Below are 12,758 nucleotides of genomic sequence, written 5' to 3'. Positions count from 1 at the left end.
GGTCCCCTACCCTCTGTAATCAATCCTACATACCTCCAATTGGTAGTTTACCTAACATAGGTCTGATCCTATTGCTACTCTGATTAAGAACCTAAGTGGCTCCCAACTGTCCACTGAGGAAAATACAGTTCTACAGGATGGCACCAAGATCCTTCATAATCCGGATATCCTTTTCTAAACTCATCTGTTTACATCCTGTTCTTATAACTTTGCTGTAGACCAGTGTCTCCCAAATTTGAGCAATTTATGGGTCCTTTTGAAAGGGAAAACATTTCTCAATGGATTTCAAGGTCACATCCAACAACCCCAGTTTGAGAAACACTAATTTAAGAAATTGATGTTTTGGTTAATAAAAATGTCTTTTAATTACAGGTTTATTACTGGTAAATAATTGTTAGTATTATAACCAAAAAGAAAATAAAAACTTAAAAATTTCATATACCCTGCACCTCTTGAAAATAAATCCATGGATCCCAGGTGCACAAATGCTGTTGTACGCAAATGAAGCTACCCACCCATCTCAGAAGAGGCCTATGCTTACCTGCCTCCATATCTTCATTTCTGCTATTCCTCTACCCTGGAATATTTTTTTCCTTAGGTATAGTTATCAAAATTCTACTCATCCTTCTGCTTAGCTTAATTATTACCTCCTTCATGAACTCTTTGATATTCTCAGGCAAAACTCTCATTCTGTCAGGGCAATTTTATACTCTTCTATGGCATTAACCAAATTATTCTTCCCTTATATCTTATCTTCCCATGGTTATTACAGCTCCTGGATAGCATGAAGACTAACTTGTTCTTTTTTTATTTATATGACAACTAATAGAGTATCTTCCATAAGACAACAAATAAATGTCCACTGAATTAATCATCATGTAGGGAGAAAAAATAAATGTTACTATAAATATGACACTCTACAGATCTTCTTAAAAATGGAACTGTTTATTAAAAGCTTATAACCAAAAATAAATAATATACTTATAATGAAAGGAAAATGTGGGTTAAAAAGTTATTTATAAGATTTACCTTCTTTTAAGCATTAAGTCTGATATAGGTATGCATCTTAGACCAGTTCCCAAAACCATAAGGAAGGAAGTCAGAAGCACAGTTACCCGAAGACCTAAAAGGAAACAAAAACATCTGGATTATTTGTTATTTCCTCTTCAAGTAAGCCCAATGTTAAGAACAAAGTTTTTTTATTTAACCACACCAATATTATATTCTAGTATTATAGCTTTTCTTTATAGCTTCCAACATGGGGGAAAAAACAACTATGTGCTGAAAATGAAAGGATTCTAACACTAATAGAAAACTTGAATGATCACACCAGGGACAGAGAAGTTACATTAGCTCTGGTTTTTCAAAATGAGTATTTTATTCACATGTAACACTAAAAAATACGGGAAATAATTTTAAAGGACTAGGTATTTCAGTTTTATAATTCCAATATGAAATTTCCAATTGTAGAATGCAAGCTGCAAAAACTCTAAACCACTCCTAGGAAGTTTTTTAAGGTGATAGGACATTGCTTTAAATGTTCTCGAAAAGTGACAGTTGGCAAAGGTGGCAACATTTCTTCTAATTTCTCCCAAAAGCAATACCTCCTTGAAGCCATTTCACAGGGAACAGACTTAAAACTGCTTAATGCAAATTTTTCTTTTTTATCAGACTTTTCTTTTTAGGCAAAGGGAAGATGGTTAAATGTTTGGTTTTCAAAGGGCTTCTCTGCTTGAAAGTGTTAAAAATCAAGATAAGAGGCCCCAAATGGAGTCACTTATGCTAAGCCTCATGACACCAAACTGATTACAGACTTAATTACAGTTTCAACTCTTCCAGAAATAAAATATTAAACCAGTCAATTAGCACTAGTGAGGTAATCTGCTCGACAGACCCCTGCCCTCCCCTAAAGGTAAGTGACCTTGCCACCACCAACCCATTTTTCACTAATGTAACTTCCTATTCCCACTCCCTTCTGCCTATAAACGTCTTTCATTTTGTACAGCAAGGCAGGGCTCTGTTCTATCTGCAAGATGGGGCTGCTGGATTCATGAATCACTGAATAAAGCCAGTACGATATTTAAGATTTACTCAGTTGAATACTGTTTTTTAAAAAAGGAAACTGAAAGTCAATAAAACTATAATTATGTAGATTAAACACAGCAAGGAAAATAAACTTGAGATCTGGATCAGGCACACACTTGCTACACTGGGGATAATTTGTGATATGAACTGAGTTAACTTTATATTCTTATATGATCTGAATATGATTAATACAATTTGGTAGAAGGAATATTGTACTTCGTGGTAACAAGTAATGCATACATACTGCTCATTTACTTCTACACAGAACAAAGATTTTTAAAACCACATTATAGCCACAGAAAACAGTATAATTAATAAAAAGTACATTCAGTCATAAATATCCTAAACTTGCAAAATGTTGCTCTTACAAGGTTATACTGGGTGCCCAATGAGATACCGAATACAATTTTATAGATTTGGGACTATAACACTTACCCTCTACATGATGATTATCTTCCCGTAATACTGGTTTGTAATTAAGGTGAGCAGTGGGGCATTGTTTATGGCCATTTAGTCCAAATAACCAGGTTTCCTATTATTACTACTGAGGTTAGTATACTTTCCTATTCAATTATGCTTTTTAATAAAGTAAATGAATATATGAGTTAATATAAACATTTAGAGTAAAAAAGTTGTGAAAAGCTGATTATTAAACCCTTTGTGGTATTCCTGCTTATTTTTAATTTTGTCAAATACTTAGATTCACTCCACCTGACACTCAATTTGGAATAGCATGCTTTCTTTATCTTTTGAATCTTAACAATGCAGGACTCTATGATTCCAAGTCATGAAAAAGAAATCAACTGACTTTGGAAAGAAGAGGTATGTGGACCCCAGGAAACTAGGGTTATGAGACATCTAGAACCTTTACATAAATGACTACAGTAGTCACTAGAACCCAAGTGACATAGTACTAGGATGTGAGCGCAAAAATCCTCTCTCTGGAAACCTATTTGGTATAGGACCAGACTGTCTACAAGATATGCCTAAAAAATCAGGATGCAAAGCTGATTGGAAAAGTACTCTCACACACACATCCATAGCAGATGCACAGAAATCAGTTACCGCCACAAAGTTTAGCTGGGAAGACTGCCCCTCCCAGGCTCCACACTTCCATTAGCTGGGATGCAAACTGAGCTCTGCTGGTTCCCTGCAAGACCTCCAGGCTCCGCCTCCCCAGTAGTCACAGCCTTACCACACCAATCTGCCTGGGCCACCATCTGCACTGATCACATCAAGCCTGTTTTTCCTGTTTACATGGTCAGGAGAGTTCCAAGAGTCACAGGTCATCCTTATCCAAATATAGCTTCACCTAACGCCCTAATCTGACTACACCTTTGCCACCTCCCCAAGGCCTGAACCCTTTGCACTCTGCCTTCTGGAGCGTCAGAAGCACAGCATCCATGGAATCCCTATATTCTCAAGTTCTTCTCCAATTTCTCTTCACTTTCTTACTCCCACTGAAACCTCTCCCCTGACGACACTCCTTCCCCAGCACTTCCAGATCACAGTTACTCTCTCCTCCCTAAGCTCCCAGGCTCTTTTCTCTCAATACCTCATAGATTTTCTGTTTCTAAGCTACGGTTATGATGTGTCTTTGTGTAGTTTTCTTCAAGTTTCTTCTGCTAGAATTCTTGAATTTCTTAGATTTGTGGGTTTATAGTTATCAAATTGGACAATTTTTCTGCAGTTCTCTTTTTTCCTCTCCTTTCTTGCCCCACCCCAGCTCACTCCATGCCCTCTCCACTCACACCTCTCTTCTCCTTCTGGGACTCGAAATATAGGTATATTAGGCCACTTAAACTGTCTCGCAGCTCATGGACCTCACGGGATTTGGGTTTGTTTTTAGTCTTTTTTTCCCTCTTTATTTCATTTTGGATAGTATTTACTGCTATGTCTTCAAGTAAATATTTTTTTCTACAATGTCTACTATTCTGTTAAATCATGTCTAGTATATATATTTTTGTCCCAGACACATTATATATTTTCATCTATAGAAGTTTAATATTGGTCTTTTTGTATTTTCTATTTGTCTCCTTAACATGCCCTTACTTTCTTCTATTTTCTTAAATAAATGTAATATATTTACAGTAGCTGTGCTGATGTCCCTGTCTACTAATTCCATCACCTATGCCATTTCTAGGTCTGTTTCTATTGATCGCTTTTTCTCCTCTTTATGAATTATACTTTCCTGCTTCTTTGCATGCTTGGTAATTTCTGATTTGAATATCAGGCCTTCTGAATTCTACCTTGCTGGGTGACAGACTCATTTATTTTCACAAATATCCTTCAAATATTTGTGAACAATGTTCTGGGATACACAGAAGTTACTTTTGATCTGTTCAAGCTGTACTTTTAAGCTCCAGTAGGTGGAACCAGAGCAGCCTTTAACCTAGGGCTCATCTGTCATTTCTAGTGAGATGATACCGTTCTGAGTATAAGCCAGGCTCCTAATGTTTATGAGGTTTCTCCTTTCTGGCTGTTGGAAATATGAACAATTTCCAGCCTCATGTGAACTCTGGGCATTATTCTGCCTGATCCCTTCTCCAGCCTTGGGTCATTTCCTCATGTGCATCGGCTAATCAGTGCTCAGCTGAAGACTCAGGAGGAACCCCTGTAGATTCAGAACTTTCTTTCTGTGAAACATTTTCCTCTCTAGTATTCTACCCTAAGAATTCTAGCTAAATTGAACCTCTTGTAATTCTCAAACGTCTCAACTTAGGAAGACTGCAGGGTCTCTGGGCTTCCCATCTCTGCACTGCTGCCTGGAAATTCTCTGCAGGCAGTAAGCGAATGCAATTGTAGGGACCACTGTCCAGTTTAGATGTCCAACATCTAAAAACACTGCTTCATATACTTTTGTTTTGTTTTTTGTTTTTAGTTGCTGAAGATGTAAGAATAAAGTCAGTTCAAGTTACTCCATCATGGCAGAACAGTCTTTGATCTAATTTTATCTGACTGTAATGCTCACCACTCCTTGCTGCAGCTGCCTACAGACCACTCCAAGTCATTCACCCTCAGTGCTTGCAAATGTCTTGGCTCATTATTACTCCCTGGGACACTATTTCTGTCATAAATCTGGTGATTACAATATCTACCAGATGATCCTTCCAATATCCTGGCCTCAGCCCCCTGACTTATTCCATGATCATGTCCTCTACTCTCCCTCAGTAGTCCATTCTCTTAGTTACACACTGACCTTATCTTTATCATAATTGTATCCAGGACATAATTTCAACTTCAAGCCTCCCATTCTTTATCTATGACCTCTTCTCTTCCCCACTCGTTCCTTCTAGTACTCAATTCTTGATCCAATTGGGAATGACAGGTTTGCAGCCCACTCCTTATTCTCATCCTTTTCTCCTTTACCCAGTTTTGACTCCATGGCCCACTGTTATACTCCTCTCTACATAACCCTTTACTACTGGCCTGCACTTCCTCAGCCCTACTCATCTGGCAAACTACAACTCCAGTTAAATTCTCTGCCAACTCTGCCCATACCTGCACTTGCCCAACAGAACAGGCTGCAGGGACACACAACCATGGTGACTGCTCTCACTTGAAATTAATGGCAGTCACTTGAAGCAGGCCCTTAGTGCTGCCCGACAAGCCTACTATACAATTCCTAGTCCATGTGCTGTCCACTTTCCTGGGAAATAGTTTCATAACTTATCCTCTCTCTTCAATCTTCCTGCAACTGCTCCTCTATTACCATCCATCAGGTGATAACTGTGCTTCCTATTTTGTTAGAAATATAAGCAAAGATCATTTCCACAATCTCCAGCCACTCACCATCTGCATCTGTAGCTCTACATTCTACCTTCTCCTCAGTTGGTACTGAAGAACCAGCTTTCTGCTACTCAGGCCAGCCTGTCTACCTGTGCTCCTAAGGACTGCACCCCATCTTGATGACTCAAGGACACATTGCTACAGGGGTTCTTCCTCTCTATCCAGCATCATCAATTTCCCCCTTTCTACTGGATCCACTGGGATACTACATTACAGAGACATGCTTTAATATTTCTTATCTTTAAAAATAGCTTTTCAGTAGCTACATTCCCTTTGGCTACTACCCCATTTCTTTGCTGACCTTTATGGTATAATGTTTGACATAAATGTCTACATCCATTGTCCCCAATTCCTCTCCTTGCATTTTGTTTTGAACTCACCCTCCCCCCCACTCAAGGGTAACTATTCTTTTAAAGGACACCAAAAATCTCCAGTTGCTAAATTCAAGGCTCTACTCTCAGTCCTCAGTAGCTGGTCCTTCCTTATCTTCCCAACCTAAATGCTGGAATGCCCTAGAGCTTAGTCTTCTCCTGAAACAACACCCCCTCCACAGGTGACATCACCCAGCCCCATGACTCTAACTACCATTATAGGCTGACAAATCCCAAGTTTATTACTCAGACCTCTCTAGTGAATTCCATGTTTATAAATCCAACTAACAGTTTGACCTGTCTACTTTGATGTCTAATAGGCATTTCAACCCCTGATCTTCATGTTCATGTCATCTGTTCCCAAATTGTTCCTTCCAGAATCTTCTGTATCTCAGTAAACTGCAGCTCTTCTCCCAGTTACTAATGTTAAAAAGTTGAGAAACATTTTAGACTCCTGTCCTTTCTGCACATCCCACCCACAATCCACCAACAAATACTTGTGAGTCTACTTTCAACATGTATCTGGAATCTAACCAATTCTCAAATCCTCCACTGTGGGTAAAATTGTAGAATTTCCAGAGTATTTCCCTGGCTTTAGTGCATCTGCATATCAAGAGGCATTCCTCAGGGATACACAAAAGTTCATCTCCATATCAATGGGTAATTACCTGGGCAACCATGGGTTTATCTGAACCTGAGAGGTTAGGTCTTGCTTGCTTCTGCCAGAGCAGGAGAGCGAGACGGCCCTGGTCTGCAGTTTGTAAGCAATGAACAGGTTTAAAACTTTATTTCTCCCTTTAACTGATTTTGGTTTTAGACGATTTGTCCCAGGATTTCCTTTCCCCAGAGTTACACCCACTTTTATCACCATCGTTGGAAGTCACCATCAGCCCCAACTGAGTTATTCTGCTAGCCTCCTAACTGGTCTCCCTGCTCAGGCTCTTGTTCTCAAGACAGTAGCAAGGTCATCATTTTCCTCTTTGGCTCATAGCCTTCCCATGGAGTAAGTCCTCCTCGTTCCTTAGTGGCCAGCAAGGCAGTGCATGATTCAGCCTCCAACTACCTCTCTGACCTCATCTCCTACCAGTGTTTCCCTCATGGCTCACCTCCAGACACATAGGCCTCATTGCTCTTTCTGGGATATGCCAAAGAAGTTTAGGACCTTTGCCTGAAACAGTTTTGTCCATAATTGACAAGTGAGGCTTCCTTTCCCCTCAGATCTCTGCTCAAATACTCCTTATCAGTCAGGCCTTCCGGACACTCCATATAAAGTAGAATACCACTCACTCATATCTTGCCCTGCTTTATTTTTCTCCAAAGCACTTACCACCATCTGACATACTAAATATTTAATTTTACTGTTTATGTGTTGCCTGGATCTCCTCACTAGAATGTAGGCTCTGTGAGGGCTACCTCCCCAGGCCTTAACACATATTTAGGTGCTATCTCGTTCTTGAAACTCTTTTCACTTGGCACTTTTTCTTGATGCTATTATCTCACCAGCAAGTCTTGTTTTGTCTCCTTGCTGTAAAATGAAGAGGGATGAGGCAGTACAAAACCCATCTTAGGAAGATAACCAGTGTTCATGCTAAGCTGGCTGGGATGCATGGCAGCAGAAGGCCAGACAACCACCTACCTTCTAGGGAGCAAGATCCTTTCGTACCCAGGGATGCTGGGAACTCATTTTTTATGTTTGCAGATAGAATGTCTACAGCAGGACAGAAACATAGGAAAGACTTCTACTGAAAAGGAAAAGCACTTCCTAAGGGAGTCTTTTAAAGTGTATTTTCATTGCTTCAACCAACGGAAAACATAAAACTGAATTCACCATATAGCCACAGGAACTCTGAAAGAACTCCTAAAATAACTTACTTTATAAAGCAAATAGGTAGTCCCTGATTGATGAGGACAGGGACAGCAGATACAGTTACAGTAAAAAGGGTAAAAATTAATATTTTTCTATGAAAACAAGGTTACCTAAATTTAGGGAATAATACTGAAGAATGCTCCTGTTAAAAAGAAACAACAAAATAGCCTTTCCCCTCAATTGCCAACCTCATCAGGAATGATGGAGGAATTGTCAGATTGGAGGAGATTAAGGACGACTCACAAATAAATACAATTTGGAACCCTATACTGAATTCTTGAAGAGGAAGGGGAAAAAGACAGTGAAGAAACTGGAGAAACCCAAATAAAGTCTGTAATACAGTTTAAAAGCAAACTAAAAAACCCAATCAAAGAAAACCTCCAGTACAAGAAACCCTTCCTCAGCATCTAACACACATCTTCAGCATGAACACTTAACTCTACCTGGAAGTCCTACACCAGTCAAAACACAACTTCCAGGACTGGACTTGTTTCATTGTTAGAAGGTTCTTCCTTGTATTGTTTTGAGACATACTTTTGGAACTTCATTTAGTTCTTCCTTCTAGAATTACCCATATTAAGTCTAATTCCTCTTTTACTTGATCTTCACTTATTTTATATTCTGCCTCAAGTTTCTTTTTCAAGCTTGACACACACCCTTCATCTTACATTTTATGACTTTTACATCCTTAATCATTCTTGTCACACAACTATTAAAGTTCTCCAAATTGCCAATGGCCTTTTTAAAATTAATGCTCATACTGAAAACTAGAGTGAAGCATATCAAACTATTTCTCTTCTTATATTAGACCCCATACTTCTATGCCTAAAACTGTCCTCCCTTTTCTGGTGGCTACATCCCATTGATCATGCATCATTTGCCCATACTTGTGTGGTGTAATTCAATGCCGCTTTATTCAGTCCTATAATCTTTTTTCTCCTCACATAATCACACTGGCAAGTGGTAAAGTGAGATGTCTGTCTAGACTATTCCTCAGAGAGTCTTCATTCATCTGCCTTGCTTTATTGGAGACTTATAAATCTCAACTGAGACACCACCTAGTCCCACACACACATTTTAAAGCTGCTGTGAACCATTTTTCAGAAACCAAAGCGTCAGATACGAGTTTCCAACAGCCCTGGGCTGGAGTCACCTATTATGCAAAGCCAACGCATTATTTCCTTAAATCTGGGCATCATCTTTCTATTTTCTGACCTTTCACCCTCAACATCCCCAAATCTCTTTTAAGTCAAAGCAACAGTAATTTTGCCAGATGTAAAAAATGTACAGAGCACGTGAATGGGGATGCTCTGATGTCAACAACAGGCAAAAACTTGAGCATTTGGAGATCGCTTAGTCCCTGATATTGCGTAACGGGCCTTGATACAAACATAAATATCTGCTAAGCAGTCTTCCCATGTTTGCTTCTTTGGGGACGGAGGCTGCTGGTCAGGAAGCGGGCGCCAGCAACGCCCGTCTCCTCACAATCCCCCCGCCGAAGCCGAGGGCGGCGAATCGCTGGCCTGGGGACCGGGCGGGCTTCGGCCCCCCTTGGAGGGCCCGCGGGGGCCGGCCCTCCCAGCCCTCCTCACCTCTCTTGTCCAAGAGCCACATGAACGCGAAGCAGGGCAGGAAGCCGATGGGCCCCCACAGCACGAGTAGCGCGATGTCCCAGCTGGAGAAGCCGTAGGCCTGGCGCGCCGAGTTCTGGATGGGGCCCCAGGTGTTCCAGACCAGGCCCTGCGCGAACGCCAGCAGCGAGAAGAGCAGCAGCACAAGCCAGCGGCGCCCGTACACCCGCCCGGGAACCGGGGCCGCCTCGGGCAGCGCCGCCGCTGCCGCCTCCCGGCTTCTCCAGGCAGCTCCCGGCGCAGGCCCGAGCCCGGGCCCCAGCAGCGGCTGCCGTTCCTCCTCGTTGCTCCAGCTAGAGCCCATGACGATACGCGGCCCGCGGGGCCCGTGTCCCGCGCTGTCCGGGTGGCCGTCGACCAGCCCGGCGCTGACCGCCGGGACAGCGGAGACCGAGGTTACTCTGCTCGTTCTCGGCCTCCCGGCCGCGCCTGGTGCGCCTGGTGCGCGTGCGCCGTGCGAGCCGGCTCGGGAGTGGGGGGCAGGGAGGCGGGGCAGGCGCTGTTCTCCGGGAGGCGGCTGGGGTGCCCCTCCAGGCGAGAGGAAATCGAGGCGAGACCGCGACTGGAGCCGGCGTCCAGAGCGGGGACAAGGAGAAATTGAAAAGGCAGGGAAGAGCGTGGCTGAGCCCGGGGAAAAGGAAACTCCCAGAGAGGCTGTTAGAGGAGGCTGGTGAGGAACCCGGGGTTGTTGGAGGAAGTGCCCAAGTTTACATCACGTGCCTAATAAACAACTCGGACACCTCGGGTCACTTAAGCTAATGCTTTCTTCTATATCATGTTTATTTTTATTTTCACTGGGTTTATAACTTAAGAAATTATAGGGGGAAATAGGATAAGATTAAGGCGTTGGATTGCCGCATGAACATTACTTGTTTATGTACAAAGTGCCTAGTTTTCTTAGCTATCGTTTGGTGTCTTACATACCCAATAAGATTAAGAACTAGCCATTTTCATTCATATATATATATATTTATATATAAGCTGTAGATAGGTAGATATCTTTGTACTCTTTTGCCTGTCATTAATAGGCGAGCATTAAATATATGTTGACTGGAAGATATTTGCACCCAAATGACCATACACAGTTGTATAATTATGACCGAACGGAAAGTTAAGAGGGTGGGCGTTGTTGACCTCTTGATCAAGCAGTTACTTTGATACACAAATCCAGAAGCTGACAGCTGTCGGTTAGTATCCTTGAAAACAGGTCAAGGGATTTTGCTGGGGGCCGGGTGGGGGGTGGATGGAGCTGAATCACAAGGAACGCAATAAAAGGACATCTGCCTGGGGTTCTTATTCCCCAGCAGCCACGAAAACCAGATGGACTCATGTTGCTGCCGCAAGGGCAAGAGGAGTGGAAAAGAAGCGGGAGCTCTCCCGGTGTCCAAGGCTGGTATGAGCGGCTGCAGGGTAAGCGGACAGAGTCACATTGCACTGCCTGCAGCTACAAAAAAGCAGACCTCCTGAAACTCCAATACCGTTGGGTGGAGGAAAGCGCCAAGACGGAAAGGAAAAACGTGATTATAAAACGAGGAGACGCAGAAACAAAGGGAAGAAACGACTACATTGGAAAAAAGCTAAACTCCGGGTAGGTTGAAAAGCGCCACAGCCGAACCCACGTGCTTAACATTTCCACAACAGGCTATCAAAACAAATCTGCGTGTCCCGCCCACCGCCTGTCACGTGGCTGTGACGTAAACGGTGCTTCCGGGGGGAGGCCCGGAGCTCCAGCAGCGGTCGTTTTCTGTCGTCCGGCTTCAGAGCTCGGGTGTTGGCGCTTCTCGGACCCCACGCCCTCTCCACTCTACTTCGGGGTTCGGGCGGAGCCCGCGTCGTGCTAGCCATGGCAGCCGGCCCGGGGGCCACGTCTGATACGGCCCCTGCAGCTGCAGAGGAGGAAGGTAGGCTCCAGGCTGAGGTCAGACCATGAGTACAGCCCTTTGCCAGCTGACTCTGTGGGCACTCGTGCCCTTTTAGGCTAGCTCTTATCCCAGGTTTTTCCGGGCCTGCGTTAAGCTAGGAGGAAAATTACTTGTGTTTTAGTGAACATGACTCTTCTCAAATTGTGGCTTCCAGATTTTTGATCATCATACAGGTTCGTAACCCCGCATCCTAGCATGAGGGTCGGTTGAATGTAACAGTGGGTTAAAATAGAATTAGTGAAATTGGAGCCCACTCTGGAGGTAAGTGGACATATCTGGAACTTTCGTGAACAGACATTACAAGCTTTTGTTTGACTTCAGTGGAATCCTGCTTTAGAGAACAAATGAGTTTTGGAGGCCCATGAGCCTGAGATCTCTGTTAGCATTTAGTGAATGACTGCTCCGTGCCTGGCACTGTTCTGGGGACTGCCACGGGATCCAGTGCCTTATCGCAGTTGAGTAAAGGGGATGGAAGGGAAAAAGAATGACTAGTGCTTGAATACTATCCGAAGTAAACACTGGATGAGTGCTGTCACCAGGAGGAGAGATCCCAGTTGGGAAAACAAATTCCTCAAGGAGGGAGAAGTTGAGGTAGACCTTTTTGACTGGATGAGATAATAATGACATACTTAGGTGGTAGCCCTGGGGTGTGGTGGAAAGACAGGGAGCAGAGAAGCACAGAATGGTTGTGGTTGGAGATCAAGTAGTCAGGTTTGCCTAGAGGGGAGATGATCATTCCAAGCATAAGAAACAACTTGCTGCTATTTGACCACAGTATGCTGCCTTTGTAATTTGCTTGCTTTAGGTACCCCAAGGAGACGGTTCTTAAACTTCATCTGTGCCTGCAGTCCACTGAGCCTTCCATTTTCTGTCCATTTCTACCCCCTTATCTAGCTTAGAGTGAATGTCACATTATTATGATCTATCCCTTGAAAAGACACTGTTCACTTGTCCCTCTCTGCCTTTTATTCTTCTGTCAAAACTGTGTACTCTGAATGAATCAAACTTCTTGCCCTCTTTGTATCTGCACCTGTACTGCTGAACATTGCTGGGGAAAGTCCTGGGCAAACTGATGACACTATAGAATGAAAAT

General features: G+C 42.9%; 2 protein-coding genes across 6 annotated transcripts in view; one reads left to right on the top strand and one right to left on the bottom strand.

Moving 5' to 3' along the window:
• Positions 1-10,186, bottom strand: part of SLC49A4 (solute carrier family 49 member 4) — an 89,930-nt gene extending 79,744 nt beyond the window's left edge. For both annotated transcript variants that reach the window (XM_036883491.2, XM_036883492.2), the window contains exons 1-2: positions 9,705-10,186; positions 1,030-1,123 (exon numbers count right to left, since the gene is read on the bottom strand). In XM_036883491.2, coding sequence (XP_036739386.1) covers positions 1,030-1,123; positions 9,705-10,047 — 437 coding nt within the window. In that variant the 5' untranslated portion in view covers positions 10,048-10,186. The remainder of the gene's footprint in view (positions 1-1,029; positions 1,124-9,704) is intronic.
• A 1,190-nt stretch (positions 10,187-11,376) lies between these two features.
• HSPBAP1 (HSPB1 associated protein 1) overlaps positions 11,377-12,758 on the top strand; it is a 73,032-nt gene continuing 71,650 nt past the window's right edge. For 2 of the 4 annotated variants that reach the window (XR_005024441.2, XM_036883490.2), the window contains exon 1: positions 11,377-11,644. Coding sequence is in view for 3 of the 4 variants with exons in the window: in XM_036883490.2 (XP_036739385.2) it covers positions 11,587-11,644 (58 nt within the window). In the remaining variant the exon portion in view is untranslated. The remainder of the gene's footprint in view (positions 11,645-12,758) is intronic. The other 2 variants (XM_036883489.2, XM_036883488.2) reach the window with 2 other exon arrangements.

The sequence above is a fragment of the Manis pentadactyla genome, chromosome 1, assembly GCF_030020395.1.
Source record: "Manis pentadactyla isolate mManPen7 chromosome 1, mManPen7.hap1, whole genome shotgun sequence".
Classification (NCBI taxonomy): Eukaryota; Metazoa; Chordata; class Mammalia; order Pholidota; family Manidae; genus Manis; species Manis pentadactyla.
This window is presented reverse-complemented; position numbering and strand designations above follow the sequence as displayed.